Raw genomic sequence first — 18149 nt, 5'->3', positions numbered from 1 at the left:
CAGATAGCGTACTGCTGCAGACATTGGTTACCATGCTTTGATATTTCGCTGATGTAGCGATATTACAGTGTTATGTAACGATGACGCATCAACGTATCAATAATTTACACTACTGCCGCTACTGCACCACTGAACCTTGCATTTAAACCTTGACCTTTTTTGAAATCCTTCTTCTGTCTTTTTTGCCATGTTGTTCTGCCACCAGAATATCAATATGTACACCTCCCATAACTGCATATATTCGTCTGCTACATCATCTTCCTTATGCAAGTATATGCTTTTCTTGGAGGGAATACTACATCCATTTCATCATTTTTTGTGTAACTGCAATAGGCTTTTTGGTGACACGTGTAGCTCTGAAACAGTTACTTAATAACAAATATGAGCAGCACTTACTGATGCTGTATGTTGGGTCTTTTGCTAGCTGTAGATATAAAGTGATCCTTGGAGGGAAGCACATGCACAGTGGCTGCTAGATGCTACAAACCATTCAAATGCCCTCCCTTTCATAACGAGTATAGTACTGAGTGGTTCCCAGACTGAAATATTTAGTCTGAAAACCTTCTTTAGACTGCTACTGAAATCCCTTCTGGTTATTTCCAGCAGGAAGGCACTTAAGCACCAGTCAACAGCACAAGCTTCAGCTTGCACACGTTTCGATTTTAGTAGATGTTTATGCATTTGAGCCTGTGCTTTCCAGTTGAAAATAAGTAGGTTACAGTGCCTTGCAAAAGTATTCAACCCCCTTGACAGTCATCACTAATTTCTGGATTATAAAGGATACTCACACATCTGTTCCTGAACAATATTCTTTTTTGTGAACCCATAAGCTCTAACAGCATGTTCCCAAAGCCAAAATAAGTTATGTTTCTATTAATAAATTAAAAACTAAAATATTTTGTTTGCATAAAAATTCAACCCCTTGTGCTCTGAAAGCTCCAACTTTACACAAATGACGCTTTATTCCTAAAACAAACACAGGTAAACACAATTGGACATAATTAGTGTGCACCTGTATGATATTAAAGTAATGGTCTCGTTTATGGGTATAAAAAGCACTCTGTGTAAAGTTCATTAGCCAGGCGTGAACTCCATCGGAAAAAGAAGACAAAGGAGCCTAATACTTAAGTAAGAGACAAAAGCGATTAAAATTTAGAAGGCAGGAAAGGGATACAAAACAATATGCAAGTGTTTGGATGTCCCACGTAACACTGTCGGATCCATTGTCAGAAAGTGGAAGCTGTGTCATACCACCCAGATGCTTTGTAGGACAGGCCGTCCCTCAAAGCTAAGTGTCTAAGCAAGACATGGGCTGGTGAGGAAAGCCACAGATGGTTCTGCAATCATTTTGAAGGAGCTCCAGAGGTCAGTGGCTGAAACTGGAGTAAAAATGCATGAGTCAACCATATCACGGGCTCTCCATAAATCTGGCCTGTATGGGAGGGTGGCATGAAAGAAGCCGTTGCTCAAAATTATGCATATAAAAGAACGCTTGGAGTTTGCTACCAAGCATGAGAGTGACCCAGTTAGGATGTTGGTAGAAGTTTTGTGGTCAGACGAGACGAAAGTTGAGCTTTTTGGCCAAAACGCAAAGCGTTATGAGTGGCGCAAACCTAACACTGCTCATGCCCTAAAAAAACACCCCCCCCACAGTAAAGCCTGGCAGAGGCAGCATAATGCTATGGGTTGCTTTTCATCTGTATGCACTGGGAACCTTGTTCAAATTGAGGGAAGAATGGATGGAGCTAAATACAGGGAAATATTTGAAGAAAACCGGTTGCAGTAGGCCATAAAACTGAAGTTTGGGAGAAGGTTCACCTTTCAGCAGGACAACGATCCTAAGCACAAGGCTAAAGCAACAATGACATGGCTTAGCAACAAAAAGGTGAACATTTTGGAGTGGCCAAGTCAAAGTCCGGACCTCAAACCCATTGAAAATCTGTGGCACAGACTGAAAATCGCAGTCCAGAGGTGCCATCCACCAGCCTGCAAGACCTGTGCAATTTCTGCCAAGAAGAATGGGCAAAAATTACTGCAGAAGAATGTGCAAAGCTTGTACATACTTACCCCAAGAGAATCATAGCTGTTATTGCAGCAACAGGGTACTCTACCAAGTATTGATATGTGGGGATTGGATACTTATGCAAGCATTATATTTTAGTTTTTAATTTATTTACAAAAAGTCAGCAAAACATAACTTATTTTGGCTTTGGGAACATGCTCAGGAATCAGGAAAACTTTATTTGTCATTTACGAAATATAATTTCCACCAGCCCACAGCAGTGCAACACAAAGACAAAAACACATATCCAAAAACTACAAGAACACATATATCCAAACTAACACATAAATCCAAACTAAACAAAAAAACCACTGTCCAAGAGAACCAGCCAGGATGACTCTCGGAACTGCTGGTTAGCAGTTAGCTCAGCTGCCCCGCTTCCGCATCCTGTCACACCACCCTCAGTGTTACTTCTTCAGGCGCAGCTCCGGGCAGGGCTGTGGTCCCTGGGCCGCACAGACGCAGCAGACCAAGCTCTCCCAGCCGATCCAGCGCCAGCTCTCCCAGCCATCAAATGAACTTATACGCAGATGTGGACAAAGACACTGCATGGATGGTACCGGGTGAGGCCGCCGCAAACATGAATTCACGCCACCATCTTCCCACACCGGTACTGGGTGAGGCCGCTGCAAACGTGACTTCCTGCCGCCATCTTCCCACACCGGAAGTGGAAAGCTGTTCACTGCTGTTAGAGCTGGGGTTGTCAACTCCTTCAAATGGAAATAAGGAACAGGGGACGGGGACGGGGGTTGGATGGACGGGGCGGCGCTGGCATAACAAATATAATGTGCCTTACACTATACACACACACACACACACATGTATATATATATATATATATATATGTTATATATAATAAGAAACAATTCCTTATTTTAAGGAACGGTTGGCAACCCTAGTTAGAGTTTATGGGTTCACAAAAATAGTATTGTTCAGGAACAGATGTGTGAGTATCTTTCATAATCCAGAAAGTAGTGATGATTGTCAAGGGGGTTTAATACTTTTGCAAGGCACTGTGTGATTTTCTAATGTTGCTGCACTGCAGGGACTCAGGCTTCAGACATTGCAGGGTTCTGTCTGCTGTGAGGAATGCAGTGAAGGCGTAAATGCCTAACAGATTAGCTCTGACAACTATTACAGGATTATGTTATAAGGTTATGAAATTAACAAAATTAAGATCTGCAACTGATAATCTTGGATGGGATGAAGTAGTAAAAGAGTCTGTTTCGCAGCCCAGTCAGTTGACTGTCTTTGTGCTCTGACCACTAGAGAAAAGAATGCTTATTGCACATGTACTGCATGTCTGGTTTAATCCGTGTCCTTGTTTGGCCTCATTTGGTGGATTTCCTTGATGCCCGTGGCAGTACCTTATTAATGTAAGTGGTCATTTTGAAGGTAACATTGTTTTTTTGTGTTTTTTTTTTTTTAGCTTCAACTTTTAATCATAACCATGTGGACACTAGTTGTTTGGCATCTGCCCCCTTTGGTTAAGAGGGGCTGTCACACTGCGTTGCCATAGCAGTGAATTTATCCTCCACCATTAACACTTAAGAAGTGGTGAAAGAATGGAGGGTCATTACAGTTTTTCCAGCTTTTGTTTCAGGTTTTGGACCAAAGCCTGCTTCTCAGTTGAATGAACAACACAGGGAGAAAAGAATGCTGTAATAGACCCGGCCCTTTTTCCAAGAACTACTTTACCACCTCCCAGAAGAATGCACCCACAATACTCCCTACCCCTCTCTCTGCAACCTAGTATTCCTCCTCTTTCTTTTTTTTCAAGATTATTTTTTGGGCATTTTCACCTTTATTTGACAGTGATAGTGAAGAGGTAGACAGGAAATGGGGGAGAGAGAGAGAGGGGTAAGGTATGCAACAAAGGTCGCTGGCTGGAATCGAACCGGTGACAGTTGCGAACATGTGGTCGGTGCTGTAACCATTCAGCTATGGAGGTGCCCCAGTATTCCTCCTCTTTATTCTGCTTTACTGAATTCTTTTATTCTCTCTCTCTCTCATTCTCTCTGTTTCTCTGTCTCTCCGTCTCATAAGATGTGGATCTGATTATATGGTTATCAATTTTAACTCACTCTGGCCATCCTCGATCTCAGCCCTTCCTGTTCTGGCATGTGGCACCGGCGCCGTGCAGGCCCATAATGACAAGTCACCATGGCTCCACATCCAGGCTAGGGGAGGAGACACGGTAGCTGTCTCTGTAGCTAGGAGCTAGCCCTAATCTCTTTACAGAGTCCAGATTATAAATGGCGGCCCGGGGTGGGCCAAGGCCTGTACAGTTGAGATGAAAAGGGAAAGATGACATTGTGTGAACTTGATACAGGCTGTCCCTTTTGGCGTCGCTGGGAGTAGTATTAATGACTGATACGTCTGTATACTTTGTCCTAATTATTGTTAACACAGCCGAGACCGTTAGATAACCGATCAAAAGCCTGATATTGATTAGAATATTGATTTATTCACAAGAGGAGAAGCAGGGGAGAGGAAGACAGGGCTGGCCCAGAGGAAACAAAAAAGCCAGATAAGGTAGTGGAATGAGTCGGAGCAGAAGGAGGAGCGAGAGAGAAAGAGTGTGAGGAAGGAGAGCAAGCTGACTAGCTGGCTAGCTGGTTGATACTTGATCGGTGGTTGGAATAAATATTTAACTGGTCACAGGGCTAGGACACACTCTGGCAGCCTCTAGCTCGGTGCTTTGTGTGTCCAGCTGGACGGGAGAGGGGCTGTTTTTCACTCCCCGTGTGTTACAGTGTGAGTGAGTGTTAACGCTTGTTTGTGTGAGAGAGTTGTTTGTCTTGCCTCTGTGTCAGGGAATGGTGCCCCTGACACTACCAAGTTTTGGTTTGTCTTGCTGAAAGAGAGAGAGAGAGGGAGAGAGAGGAATCGGCTGATTGAATATCACAGCAATTCTCATTTGACAAAACACTTTACCCAGTGCAAGTATTTTATGTGGTAATTTACATTTGATATCCAAGCCACAAGTAGTTCAAAGTTGAGCTGTGCTGCTGGTATTGAGGCCTTCATTATTGGGTCAGTCTGTCACTAGTGTGTGTGTGTGTGTGTGTGTGTGTGTACTCTGAGCTTTGATCGAGCCCTCTTTACAGGTTGCCATTTCTGTGTCTGACAGATTAGCTAACAAGATTAGGCCTGTGTGTGTGTGTGTGTGTGTGTGTGTTTGAAAGAGGGGCAGGAAATGAGAGACTAGCACTGCCTGATTCTACTAATTTAGTGTTAAATCAGGGACTAGTTTGTCTTTCCTTGTTTCCACATATATAAGATCTAATTGGGAGGCTATGATGAGGGGTGAAATCTCAGGAGAGAGGGATTCAAACTTCATTTTTTTTGTTGCCCCTTTTTCTCCCTAATTTCACTTGGCCACATACCCCACTCTTCCAAGCTGTCTTGGTCGCTGCTCCACCTCTTCTGCTGATCCGGGGGAGGGCTGCAGACTACCACATGCCTCCTCCGATAAATGTGGAGTTGCCAGCCACTTCTTTTCACCTGACAGTGAGGAGTTTCACCAGGGGGATGTAGCTCGTGGGAGGATCACGCTGTTCCCCCCAGTTCCCCCTCCGCCCTGAACAGGCGCCCCAGCTGACCAGAGGAGGCGCTAGTGCAGCAACCAGGACACATACCCGCATCTGGCTTCCCACCCACAGACACGGCCAATTGTGTCTGTAGGGACGCTCAACCAAGCTGGACGTAACAGGGGTTTGAACCGACGATCCCCGTGTTGGTAGGCAGTGGAATAGACCGCCATGCTACCCGGACGACCCCTACAAACTGTTATAATGCAGTGACATACCCTGGTTAAGCCTGCTCCTTGCTTTGTTGTGTAACCACATACAACCAAACCGCTAACTTCCTATAATAACAATAATAATAGGAAGAGGTTGTCAGTGAGTTCACCAAATAGGATCTAAGCCGTTAAAAAACGGGTGTGTGTGAGAGGAAGAGAGATTGTACTACCAAAGTCCTTCCACATTACTGGCCCATTTGCTTCTTGACAGCTAAAGAATGTTGAGTCAATATTAGCCATGTATATTTTTTTCATCAGGTCTCGCTCGATTGGCCTGTGCGGGGACTAGGTCATCGGGCCTTGTGGTATGCGGGCTCTACAAACCATTAACTAAATCAAACTGCAGACTGATAAGTCTGCTTCGGTCAATGACAGTGGGATTGTGTGTTCAACTTGAGCCAAGAAGCATGCATAATATTACCCACAGAACAAACACACACAAAACCTGACAACCTGCATGCTAATTGGTTGTGGCTTTAATCAGAGTTTTGGTACTTTTTTTGCAAGGCTTGTACTTTGCTGTGTGACAACATCCATACATACACAATCACATTTCTCTTACAGTGCTCTTTTTCTCCACCTCTCTTCAAGCCCACTGCCATTTTTTTCCAGCATGGCTCTGACAAACTGCAATTATCCTGAGCTACAACATATAATCTTTAGGTGCAGACCTTGGTCTTAGCCTCATATCTTTCCTACTTCTACTGCCCTCTCCTTCTATTGCCCTCAGTTTCTCCATCCGTGCCGTCCACCTACTTGATCCAAGTTTTTACATTGCCTTCATACATCAAAATACATTTGTGTTTAACCGCTTTAAATCGCTGATCGCACAAAACCGTATGACCGATTTCCTCCACCAGCTTCTCTTAGCCCTCTTTCATTGTGGGATGTATTATAATTTAAGGAACTCAGTAAATTTAAATAATGGAGCATTTCAAATACATCACAACAAACTGTCTGTGCTTATGCTTACTTAGCGGCATGATTCATTGGATATGTTAATATACACTTACATCATATCTCTGTAGTGGACATTATTAAATACATTTTTCAAGAATTAGATTATATTTACTTTTGAGAATGTTAATATGAGTCAGCCTTGCTTCACAATAGGCTGCCTTCTATGTTGGAACCAACGCTCCGTTTTTCCTCTGCGTTTTTCCGGGCGGGGTATTTTCACCAAGAACCAAGTTCTTCCATGCAGAACCCCGTAATCAAAGCCATGTTTCCCTCCATGTCTTCCAGGTTTGCTAAGAACCTGTCCCCGGACAAGATCAACCTGAGCACGCTAAAGGGAGAGGGCCAGCTGACCAACCTAGAGCTGGACGAGGAGGTGCTGCAGAGCCTGCTCGACCTACCAACCTGGCTGGCCATCAACCGCGTGGGCTGCAACAAAGCCGCCATCAGGGTGAAATATATAACACACATATACACACACACACACACACTTATACATGTTTGTCCTTGAATGAACCACCACACCCATACATGTGTGCCCCACATAATTCAAAAAGGGTCATAGTTGATCATCAGTCAGTACCCACTCACACACAACGCCCATAGGCGTGGTCATCAGTCGAGTGGCCATGTATGAGGTATTTCTCTCTGACTAACACCCTGGAAAGGGTGAATGAAGATGTGCAGTTTCCTCCATGACTGCTGTCTCTTAGCTAAATAGCAGACTCAAAGTCAGTCATTTCTATTCTGCCTCGACACCCTCTCTGCTCCGGCCTTGTTCTTTGTTTTTTCTCTCATGTTCCAACATCTCTTTTCTCATCTGTCTGTGCTCATTGCTAAAGTTAGCCTTGAAAACATAAACCCCGCTGCCTTTATTTCATTGGTAGATGTCTCTACTGTCTCTTAGCCAGTTGAATTGAGAGGTGTGCTGTCTTGCAGGAACTTAACTGCTGTGTCACTGATACAGTGCAATATCTTTGGTACTGCAATGCAGTTTTAATGGCCAAATCATTAAAGAGTGTGGGTGCGTGTATGTATGTGTATGTTTGTATGCGTGTGTGTCTTCGTACATCAGACTTGAGGCTGTTATAGAGGGAACAGTGGAGCTAGTGAGGTGGAACCTGTTAGATGCTGCAGTGCTGCCCAGCCCCCCATCAATCTCCCTCCCATCACAGTCTAGCACTTTGCTACTGTGAAACAGAGAGAAATGAGCAGTGATGTCTGTCTGTCTGTCTCACTTCCCTTCTTCTGAGGTCCCATTTTCTCCTCTTTCGTTCCTGTTATGCACCACTTTCTCCTGACCCTGTCAAAAGATTACTCGCCTCTTGTCAGACTTCTACAACAGTCATGCGGAGGTTGTCCTTTGTTGACCTGCATGGCAACATGATGTCACTACTGCCTTGTAAATACACACACACACACACACACACACACACACACACACACACACACACACACACACACACACACACACACACACACACACACACACACACACACACATTCTTTTCAAATAGGCAAACAGATTTACACCTCTAGAAATATTTTTTCTCTGGAGTTCTGAAAATGAAATGAAGTTTTAATGCAGTTAGGACCACAAAGCCCGAGAGCTGTTGAGATTCACGATGCAACAAAAAGCAATTCGGTCTGCTGAAAGAAACTCATAATTAGTTTAAGTGCTGTTTTAAGTGCTGTTTTAATGTGACACATGCGTGAGTGAGATTCTGTGCACAGGTCAGAAATGAGCCCGTGTTTGTCAGTGAGTCTAGACTCTCATTGATTCTTTCACCCCCCCGCCCTGAGTCACCTTGCCTGCCGTTTTGACTTAATTGAATTCTCTCAAGTTCGATAACATTCAGTTTGATTTCAGAATTGCTTTGGCAGGTGGGTTCATTTCCAGTTGTGGAAGATGCGGCAGCTAAATGGTTATTGTGGAGGCCAGTATCTTGAGAGGAAGAAATGCTGATGCTGTCTGTTTTGTTCCTCTTCACAGATACCGTGGACAAAACTGAAGACCCACCCAATCTCATTGGTAAGCCTGATCACTGTTCCCTCTGCCAGGCACACAATCAGTTTGACTCAACGATGATTTTTTGAGGATGTTTATTGTCACCAAAAGCAACAAGGCTTTGAACCCCAACACCCAATATATTGACAAAGAGAAAGCACAAAGATTATAGTAAAATTACAGTCGACAGATATTATTTTATATCTATATATAAACACAGATAGATAGCTAGATATTACAATGATACGGGCTTTGAACCCCAACACCCAATATTTTGACAAAGAGAAAGCACAAAGATTATAATAAAATTTCAGTTGACAGATATTATTTTATATCTATATATAAACACAGATAGATAGATGGATAGATAGATAGATAGATAAGATAGATATTACAATGATAAGGGCTTTGAACCCCAACACCCAATATTTTGACAAAGAGAAAGCACAAAGATTATAATAAAATTTCAATCGACAGATATCATTTTGTATCTATATACAAATACATAGATAGATAGATAAATAGATAGATAGGTGGATATTACAATGGTAAGCCGAATGTATTATCTAGACTATTAATAAATTACATATCGTCGTATATCACATGTTAAAGGTGTGTTACATCACAAGGTGAAGAGCAGGAAACCGCTGAAGGTGTTGTAGTAATACCCGTCATCATAGAGCGCCCGTTTCGCATAGAGTTGCACAAAAACACTGTCTCCAGCCATCAGCTCCACCACGGCCGCATTGGTTGCACTTTCATGGCTGTCGTCCCCCTCGGTGTTCCACGTCGACACCAACTTCTGGCTGTTCAGCATCAGCGACACAGCAGAGTTGGGCTGGGCGGAGTTGTTGTTGTACACGGTGTAGCTGAAATAGTACATCCCCTGCACCATGGCTGTGAAGATGCCGGTGGCCGGGTTGTAGCCGCTGCCGATATTGCAGAGAATCCGCTGGTACTTCAGGGGCATGTCTTGTTCAAATGGACCCATAGAGCTTCCCAGAGCAACACTGAAGGCCATCTTGATCTGCCCGATTGCCAAGCTCTGCTTAAGTGCATTCAGCTGCTCATGCTGAGCTTGGTTTATTTCTTTGAGCTCCTCCGACTGGTTATCACTCATTTGCAGCTTGGTTTCAACAGCGACCATTTTCTGCCCCATCTTCCAAACATGCTCCTTCAGGGCACTTTGCGTCTGTGCCATGGCCTCCATCTTCTCCCTCAAAGTTGCCAGTTCGGTGATCAGGGCACAGGTGTCAGGTTGGCAGACTGCGAGGCTGGCTCCAGTCTCTAGATAGGTTTGATTCCCAGCACACAGGCTGGAAAAATAAAGTAGTAGCAGGAAGACGGGTTTCATTTTTGACAGCTGTCGCGATAGTTTTAGTACCTTGACTGTTTGTGTGGTCAACAAGCCCATGGCTCCTGTATAAGTACTGCCTAGCACCTAGCATTACATAACTCTGACCCTCTCGTTTTGTTTTTCCCGGATAATGCAATGTTACATAATAAGGTATTAAGAATGAAATGGAGATAAAGAGCACAAAACTATCTCGATATCATACTATATGCTTATGACTACATAACACAATAGCAGCGTATTGTACTGGCACACAATAGTGCTTCATTCAATCTAACATTACTCACTGATTACAAGTTAAGATACAAGATATCGTGCTGGCAACAATGGGAATGCTTTTGATGACTCACTCAATAGTTTGCAAAGGGAGAGAGCATATGATGATATTGTCCAAACAATTTTTCTTAAAAGAGTAGCAACCGCTTAAATGAGAGTAGTAGGTGGAGTCATCTGTAACTTAGCCCCACACGGTTTTGTGTTTGTCTGAGATTAATGACCTGGCATAAAATCAGCAGTTTCACAATGATTATCTCCTCTGTAAACGCTACCGACTGTGTGATAGTAAGAAATATGTTGTCCCCAAGTTTTAGATGTTACAACCAGCTTCTATAAAATGTACATTTCAGTCATTTGGCTGACATTCACATCCTTAAAGGCCTATCGTGTGCCACAATAGAATAAGCTTTGCATCCTGGCTCAACAACAGCCTGTAGTGAACAGTGAAATGCTCAGCAGGGCCCTAGTATCCTGGCGGTGCTCCTGTAAATGGGAGCGTATAGCAGTTGTTCCCAGCTCCAGTTTTCGGGACACCTAATACTGCTGGTTTTCTATTCTGCCAGCTGTTCAGATCATTTATCGTGGATTTTTATTTGTAGACCTGAAATATCGGGGGAATTTAACAAACTACCTGGCAGAATAGAAAACCAGCAGTACTGGTGGTCTCCAAGGACCAACAGTACTGAGTTGTCATGTAGAGTGTCTAGGAAAAAAAAATGGCAACTTGTAATTTTGGAGATGGGTGTGAGGTGTTTTTTGCAGAGAAAATGAAGATAGTGCATTGATCTAATTTGTAATTTATTATTTTCATACGTAAATAAAAACAAAACTTTTCAAGACAGTTAAAATGGTTAAAAGAAATCCCAAAGGCAGAATTAAAGGACCATACCTGGGTTACTGCACGTTTTAGCCCATTTACTGCAAGTCACGTATGTTTCACATTACTCCTGACCATTTTCCAAAGCATACTGTAGTGTTACGATTTTTATTGAATGGGTTTTTCCCCACCTTTCAGGGAGCTGTCAGTTTCCTTACATTTCAGTGTGGTATGAAAATCAACTCGCAGTGACTTGAAACATGCTTGACGTAGGTCGTCCATCACAGTGAACATATGGCTGCCTTTATTTTAGCCAAAGTTGTGTTATCATTGCGAGGTTATGCAGATGAAAATGTGGATTGATTTGAGATGTTTTGTGGGATTTTGTGCGCTTTCATCTACATTGTTCCACAACAATAACATAACTTGCACCAAAAAAAAAGAAAAATAAATTCACTGTGATGGATGACCTGTCGCAAATAAGTTTCAAGTCTCTGCGAGAGGATTTTCATTCTGTGCTGGAAATTAGGAAAAACACATTCAAAAAAATGTGAAATACCGTGGCATGTTTTGGAAAATGGACAGCACGGTGGCGCAGTGGTGCCACAGTGGTTAGTGCGGTCGCCCTCTGTGTGGAGTTTGCATGTTCTCCCCGTGTCTGCATGGGTTTCCTCCGGGGGCTCCGGTTTCCTCCCACAGTCAAAAGACATGTAGGTCAGGTGAATTGGCCATACTAAATCGTCCCTAGGTATGAGTGTGTGTGTGTGTGTGTGTGTGTGTAGGCCCTGTGATGGCCTTGCGGCCTGTCCAGGGTGTCTCCCTGCCTGCCACCCAGTGACTGTTGGAATAGGCTCTAGCATCCCCACGACCCTGAGAGCAGGATAATCGGTTCAGATAATGGATGGATGTTTTGGAAAATGGTCGGGAGTAATGCATAGTACACTCGATCTCTAGTAAATGGGCTAAAAAGATCGTTCTGGTCCTATAAGGCTTTGGTTATGGGTTCTGAAGCTTACCCACTGTCGCCTTTGCAGACTCTGGATAAGGTGGTGATGGAGATGAGCACCTGTGATGAGCCCCGCCCCCCCAACGGCCCATCACCCATAGCAACAGCCTCAGGACAAAGGTGAGCTCCGTTCTTGTCTTTCCTGCACTTCTTATTCCGCCTTGTTCCTGTTCACTTCCAACTATGATTTGGTCCAAGGTCTCATTTCTTCCCACAGTCCTGGTAGGCTGTCTGTGCTTCAGTTTAAGCTTTGTAGTCTCAAAGTGGGTTATTAACTGACACATCAAGTTCAATGCACCCAAATAATTTGCTAACCAAGAACATTTATAAGAATGTGTTTATTGGAGATAATGTGTTTGTGAAAACTCAAACGAAACATAAGCATAAATGGCTAATAGACTAGCTTAACTAGCATTCAACATACGTACACTCGTAAACACAGTGCGGTATAATGTACGGTAGCATTAAACAGCTCAGATGACAAACGTAGGTCACAGATGCTGTATAGCACATAATGTGAACTACAGGCAACAGTTATCCCACATAAACAGCATATAACTCACTTTCTTCGCCAACACATTCTCTGTTATTCGGGGATATACAGCCGCGCTCACCAAGTTCATAATGTCACGTAACCCCCGTCTGCCTAACTAGGACCCTAATGAACTGTCTGGGCTGGCCCAAGTGCCTTACTGAAATACGACACACATAGTCCAATATTCCAAATGAAAGGGGAATTTACAACATCCATCCATTATCCAAGCTGCTGGTCCCAACCGGGGTCGCGGGATGCTGGAGCCTATCCCAGCAGTCATAGGGCAGCAGGTGGGGAGACACTACACAGGCTGCCAGTCTATCACAGGGCCGACACACACATTCACACCTAGGGACAGTTTAGTAGTACGGCAGAGTCACCTGAGCTACATGTCTTTGGACTGTGGGAGGAAACCGGCGCACCCGGAGGAAACACACGTAGACACGGGGAAAACATCTAAACTCCACTCAGAGGAGGACCCCCAAGGTTGGACTACCTCCGGGGCTTGAACCCAGGACCCTCTTGCTGTGAGGAGATCGCGCTAACCGCTGCGCCACCCTGCCACAAATTTAAAATTGTTCCTTATCCTCACTGATCAAATTGCTAAAATAAGTGGTTGGAGAGTTTCAATACATGTTAACAGATGTAAAGTTTGTGCAGTCAGTCCCCATATATGTACATGAAACGTATCAACATCCAAATGATTGTGATGGTTCAAGTTCAAATCTTACTAAATTTATCTGAATGCGTCATGAGGAAATCCAGTGAGTACAGTGTGATTTTGTGTAGAAAAGCAAAATGACTTGTAGTATGTGAAATACAAAAACATCTTCGGACTGGTATTGGTGTGCAAATATTTCCACTTGTGACCCTTAGGAATAGGACACTCAGCCTGTTGCCAATCCGCTCTCTCTACTTCCTTTCTAGTGAGTATGGCTTTGCTGAGAAGGTGGTGGAGGGCATTTCCCTGTCTATCAACTCCATAGTGATCAGGATCAGTGCCAAAGCCTTCAACGCTTCCTTCGAGCTCTCCCAGCTCCAGGTCTACAGTGTCAACACCAGCTGGAGCATCAGCGACCTGCGTTTCACTCGCATCCAGGACCCCCAGAGGGGAGAGGTCAGTGGCCATGAACATACACACCTCGCCACAGCCAAGTGTTTGTTACAAATAATTTCTAATGTAAATTTGACTTGAACATTACAATAGCATTAGAACTGCAACATACGGGCGTCCAGGTGGCGTGGCGGTCTATTCCATTGCCTACCAACACGGGGATCGCCGGATCAAGTCCCCGTGTTACCACCGGCTTGGTGGGGCATCCCTACAGACACAATTGGCCGTGTCCGCGGGTGGGAAACCGGATGTGGGTATGTGTCCTGATTACTGCACTAGCGCCTTCTCTGGTCAGCCGGGGCACTTGTTCGGGGGGGGGGGACTGGGGGGAATAGCGTGATCCTCCCACAAGCTACGTTCCCCTGGTGAAACTCCTCACTGTCAGGTGAAAAGAAGCAGCTGGCGACTCCACATGTATCGGGGGAGACATGTAGTAGTCCACAGCCCTCCTGGGATTGGCAGAGGGGGTGGGGCAGCAACCAGGATGGCTCGGAAGAGTGGGGTAATTGGCCAGAGTCAATGGGGGGGGACTGCAACATACAATTATGCACAAGCACCAGATGCACTGTATTAAGTGTTTGTAGTGAAACGCTGATTTAGAGTACTGTCCACAGGAGGCCTTTTTAAAAGTTAAAATAGAAAAAAGACAAAAAGGAAAATAAAAATACAAGTGTGTCTATACAGGGGTATTAGGTGTGAGAACAATGTTTTTTCTCTTTTAGCCATGATTTAACTCTATTAAAATCATTAAAATTGTGTTGCCTTTAACTCTGTGTTTGTTTTAATCTGCCCGCTGTATTGGGTGAGCGGGGTTTGATGTATCAGAATATTTCAGATAGTATTAGGTGAGCTGGCAGATGCAGAGCAGTGCTAGACTGAGTTTCAAACATTTTCTTGTGATTGCTTGGTTTTCTGGAACTTATTTATTGGTTGGTGCTGTGAATGACAGCAGCCTGGCTCGTAAGTGAGCTAAATCGAATCATGATAAGTCTTTGCAAACATGAGCAAATCCATATACACACATGCACTTCCTGAGAAGTTCATGCACCTCAGCCTGGCCCGCCGAAGGCGCCGAGTAAGACGATCGTGTTGAGGTTTCAGGATAAACTTCTGTGTGCTCATTTTTCATATGGGGAGCCATGCCACTGCAATGCACTTTCGCAGAACAGACTGAGACGTTACATGAGATATGGTCTTTGAGAGAGACTGATCTCAATCACTGACAAGGATTTTCAGTCCGTCATCTCTTCTCTTGTTTAAATTTGTTCCTGTTCAACTTCTAGCCTAGTTTCAATACCTTTTTGCCGTAATGTAAAATTGCAGTGTCTTTGCATGTTGTGCTGAATATCAAATGGAAATATAACTTCCTGTTCATAACCCGACTCCGCAAAAGTTTTCTGATATTCTCCTACCCTTTACTGACCTCTGTCTCCCTGTGTCTTTCAGATATTGACCTTTAAAGAGATCAGCTGGCAGATGATCCGCATCGAGGCAGATGCCATCCAGAGTAGCGAGCACGAGATGCTGAGTGCTCCCATCCGCCTCATCACCAATCAGTCCAAGATCAGAGTCACTCTCAAGAGACGGGTTAGACATACACACACACACACACACACACACACACACACACACACACACACACACACACACACACACACACCATAAAACATATCGAGATTGTGACTTTTTTGGTTGATTTTGAATGTCCTGAAGAAATGGGCACGGTGGCACAGGGGTTAACGTGGTCACCTCACAGCAGGAGGGTCCTGGGTTCAAGCCCCGGGGTAGTCCAACGTTGGGGGTCGTCCCAGGTCATCCTCTGTGTGGAGTTTGCATGTCCTCCCTATGTCTGCGTTTGTTTCCTCCAAGTGCTTCAGTTTCCTCCCACAGTCCAAAGACATGTAGGTCAGGTGAATTGGCCGTACTAAATTGTCCCAAGGTGTGTGTGTGTGTGTGTGTGTGTGTGTGTGTGTGTGTGGGCCCTGTGATGGACTGGCGGTCTGTCCAAGGTGTCTCCCCGCCTGCCGCCCAATGACTGCTGGGATAGGCTCCAGCATCCCTGCGACCCTGAGAGCAGGATAAGCGGTTTGGATAATGGATGGATGAAGGAATGGGACTGTAATGATTGGAGAAGAGATTTAATCTCCTCGCTCCTAATATCCTGCTCATTACAACAGCTGCATGCCAATGAGTTTTCCCCATAACGGTTTCATTCAGTTGTGAGAATTGGTGACAGTCTCTTTTAGAGAGATTGATACACCAGCAGTATGAACTTCCATGCACAAGCTGTAGCTGTGTCACAACAACCAGGCTTCTCAGAGCCACAATCGCTTAACCAGTGTGAAGACAAAATCCATGTGGGGGCCCCACCATAGCCTGCAAGGCCATCTTCAGCAAGCGAAGATTGTTATCACGGCACAATACACATTCACAAGAATATAGAGTGCACTTACACAAAAAGAGATAACAAATATCTGTGCTGGTGGTGCTGTACAAACCATTAAAAAGGGCTTAAGAGGTTTTTTTTAGCGTGGTGGTGTGAAACTTATTGGCCTGCTTTGTAAGCTTTTGCAGCACAGTTAGTTAATGCATTTATCACCAGACACAAACAACATCACTCCCAAGTTCATTGTTTTGCATCAATAGCTCATACAGTTCTTCATTGTTCAGAAAGAGGATGTTTTACTAGGTAGAGAACTATGCGTGTTTGTAGCTTGGTGAGCAGTTTGTGTGTAACTTTGTGTGTGTCTATATGACAAGCTGTGAAGTGGGGTGCAAAACAAATACAGAGAAGCAGGGCCATGCAACTTCTGCTATCAACAGGCTAGCTGTATCTCTCGCCCGCTCTCCCCTTATAACTTTGCTAGCGAGTGAGGAGGGGGTCGCATTCTGTCTCTCTGCTTTTATGGTACCACGCTTTACCCCAGGGGATATCCATTCCATTTTCCAAACTGCTTATCCTGCTCTCAGGGTCGCGGGGATGCTGGAGCCTATCCCAGCAGTCATTGGGTGGCAGGTGGGGAAACACCCTGGACAGGCTGCCAGACTATCGCACAGGGGAGACATACACACACACACACACACCCACACACATTCATACCTAGGGACAATTTAGTACGGCCGATTCACCTGACCTAATGTCTTTGGACTGTGGGAGGAAACCAGAGCCCCAGAGGAAACCCACAAAGACACGGGGAGAACATGCAAACTCTACACAGGACAACCCGGGATGACCCCCAAGGTTGGACTACCCCGGGGCTCGAACCCAGGACCTTCTTGCTGTGAGGTGACCGCACTAACCACTGCGCCACCATGCCACCGTGCTTGCCCCAGGGGATATATCATGATAATTTTATGTTGAGAACTCTTTGGCAATTCCTGCCCTGATGGTGTAAATTTTTCTTGCATGGGTCTTCGCATGCAGATGAAGGACTGTAATGTGGTGGCCTCCAAGCTGATTCTGATCCTGGATGACCTGCTGTGGGTGTTGACTGACTCCCAGCTTAAAGCCATGGTGCAATACGCCAAGTCTTTAAGCGAGGCAATGGAGAAGTCTGCTCAGCAGAGGAAGAGCATGGCCACTGAAGACCAGGTAAGTGCATATAAATAACCATGTGTCATGAGTCATGACCCATATACACAGACAACCATGCAGCTTTATTTTTGGCCCTGTGTTGTGTGTATACACATACTAGCAATGGCACCCACCTGCAAAATTGTTGGCAAATGCTCATTGGGGCTGCTAAGTGTGTCACTGCTATGAGCTGCTGTGGCCACTAGTCAAATGGTGCCTGATGCTTTTCTTTTGTGAAACTACTTTGGTTGCTAAAGTTTTAGATCGGCTTTCCAGATTCAAAATCCATTAGTCTGTATAGCTGGATCATGTCCTAATACATGCACACAAGTATGCACACAGATGCGCCATTACACACACACACACACACACACACACACACACACAGTCCTATATTAGCCAAGGTGAAGTACAAAGTCCATAGTATCCCCTTAATGATAACATAATCTTATGTGTCCCAGCCAGAAACCCCTTGATGTCACCTGTGTTCACTTATTATTTTTTCATTAATGTTTGGCAAATTTTTTTTGTCTCTCCCTCTTCTTTCTTTTCCATTTCAATGTCTCTCCCTTCTCTCCCGCTGTGTCATGTTGATTCATCTCTGTGGATGAGCTATGTCACGGTCTGATAGTTTGTCGTTG

At 44.5% G+C, this 18149-nt stretch overlaps 2 protein-coding genes across 2 annotated transcripts in view; one reads left to right on the top strand and one right to left on the bottom strand.

Annotated features, from left to right (window-relative positions):
* The window catches only part of bltp3b (bridge-like lipid transfer protein family member 3B), a 45847-nt gene that overhangs the window by 7523 nt on the left and 20175 nt on the right, over window positions 1–18149 (top strand). Inside the window, exons 2-7 of the mRNA XM_056276517.1 lie at window positions 7113–7275; window positions 8818–8856; window positions 12314–12405; window positions 13748–13937; window positions 15381–15521; window positions 17359–17526. Coding sequence (XP_056132492.1) covers window positions 7113–7275; window positions 8818–8856; window positions 12314–12405; window positions 13748–13937; window positions 15381–15521; window positions 17359–17526 — 793 coding nt within the window. The remainder of the gene's footprint in view (window positions 1–7112; window positions 7276–8817; window positions 8857–12313; window positions 12406–13747; window positions 13938–15380; window positions 15522–17358; window positions 17527–18149) is intronic.
* LOC130109567 (complement C1q-like protein 2) lies at window positions 9455–10071 on the bottom strand. The gene has a single exon (XM_056276518.1). It carries the CDS (start codon window positions 10040–10042, stop codon window positions 9455–9457), a length of 588 nt encoding a protein of 195 aa, XP_056132493.1. The 5' UTR covers window positions 10043–10071.

The sequence above is a fragment of the Lampris incognitus genome, chromosome 3 (genome assembly GCF_029633865.1).
Source record: "Lampris incognitus isolate fLamInc1 chromosome 3, fLamInc1.hap2, whole genome shotgun sequence".
Lineage (NCBI taxonomy): Eukaryota > Metazoa > Chordata > Actinopteri > Lampriformes > Lampridae > Lampris > Lampris incognitus.
The sequence above is the reverse complement of the archived record's forward strand: the minus strand, read 5'-3'. Positions and strand labels throughout refer to the sequence as shown.

What these genes read in the sequence shown, in the direction of transcription:
- LOC130109567 (XM_056276518.1), bottom strand. Translation starts at nt 10,042, where the DNA reads ATGGAGGCCATGGCACAGACGCAAAGTGCCCTGAAGGAGCATGTTTGG.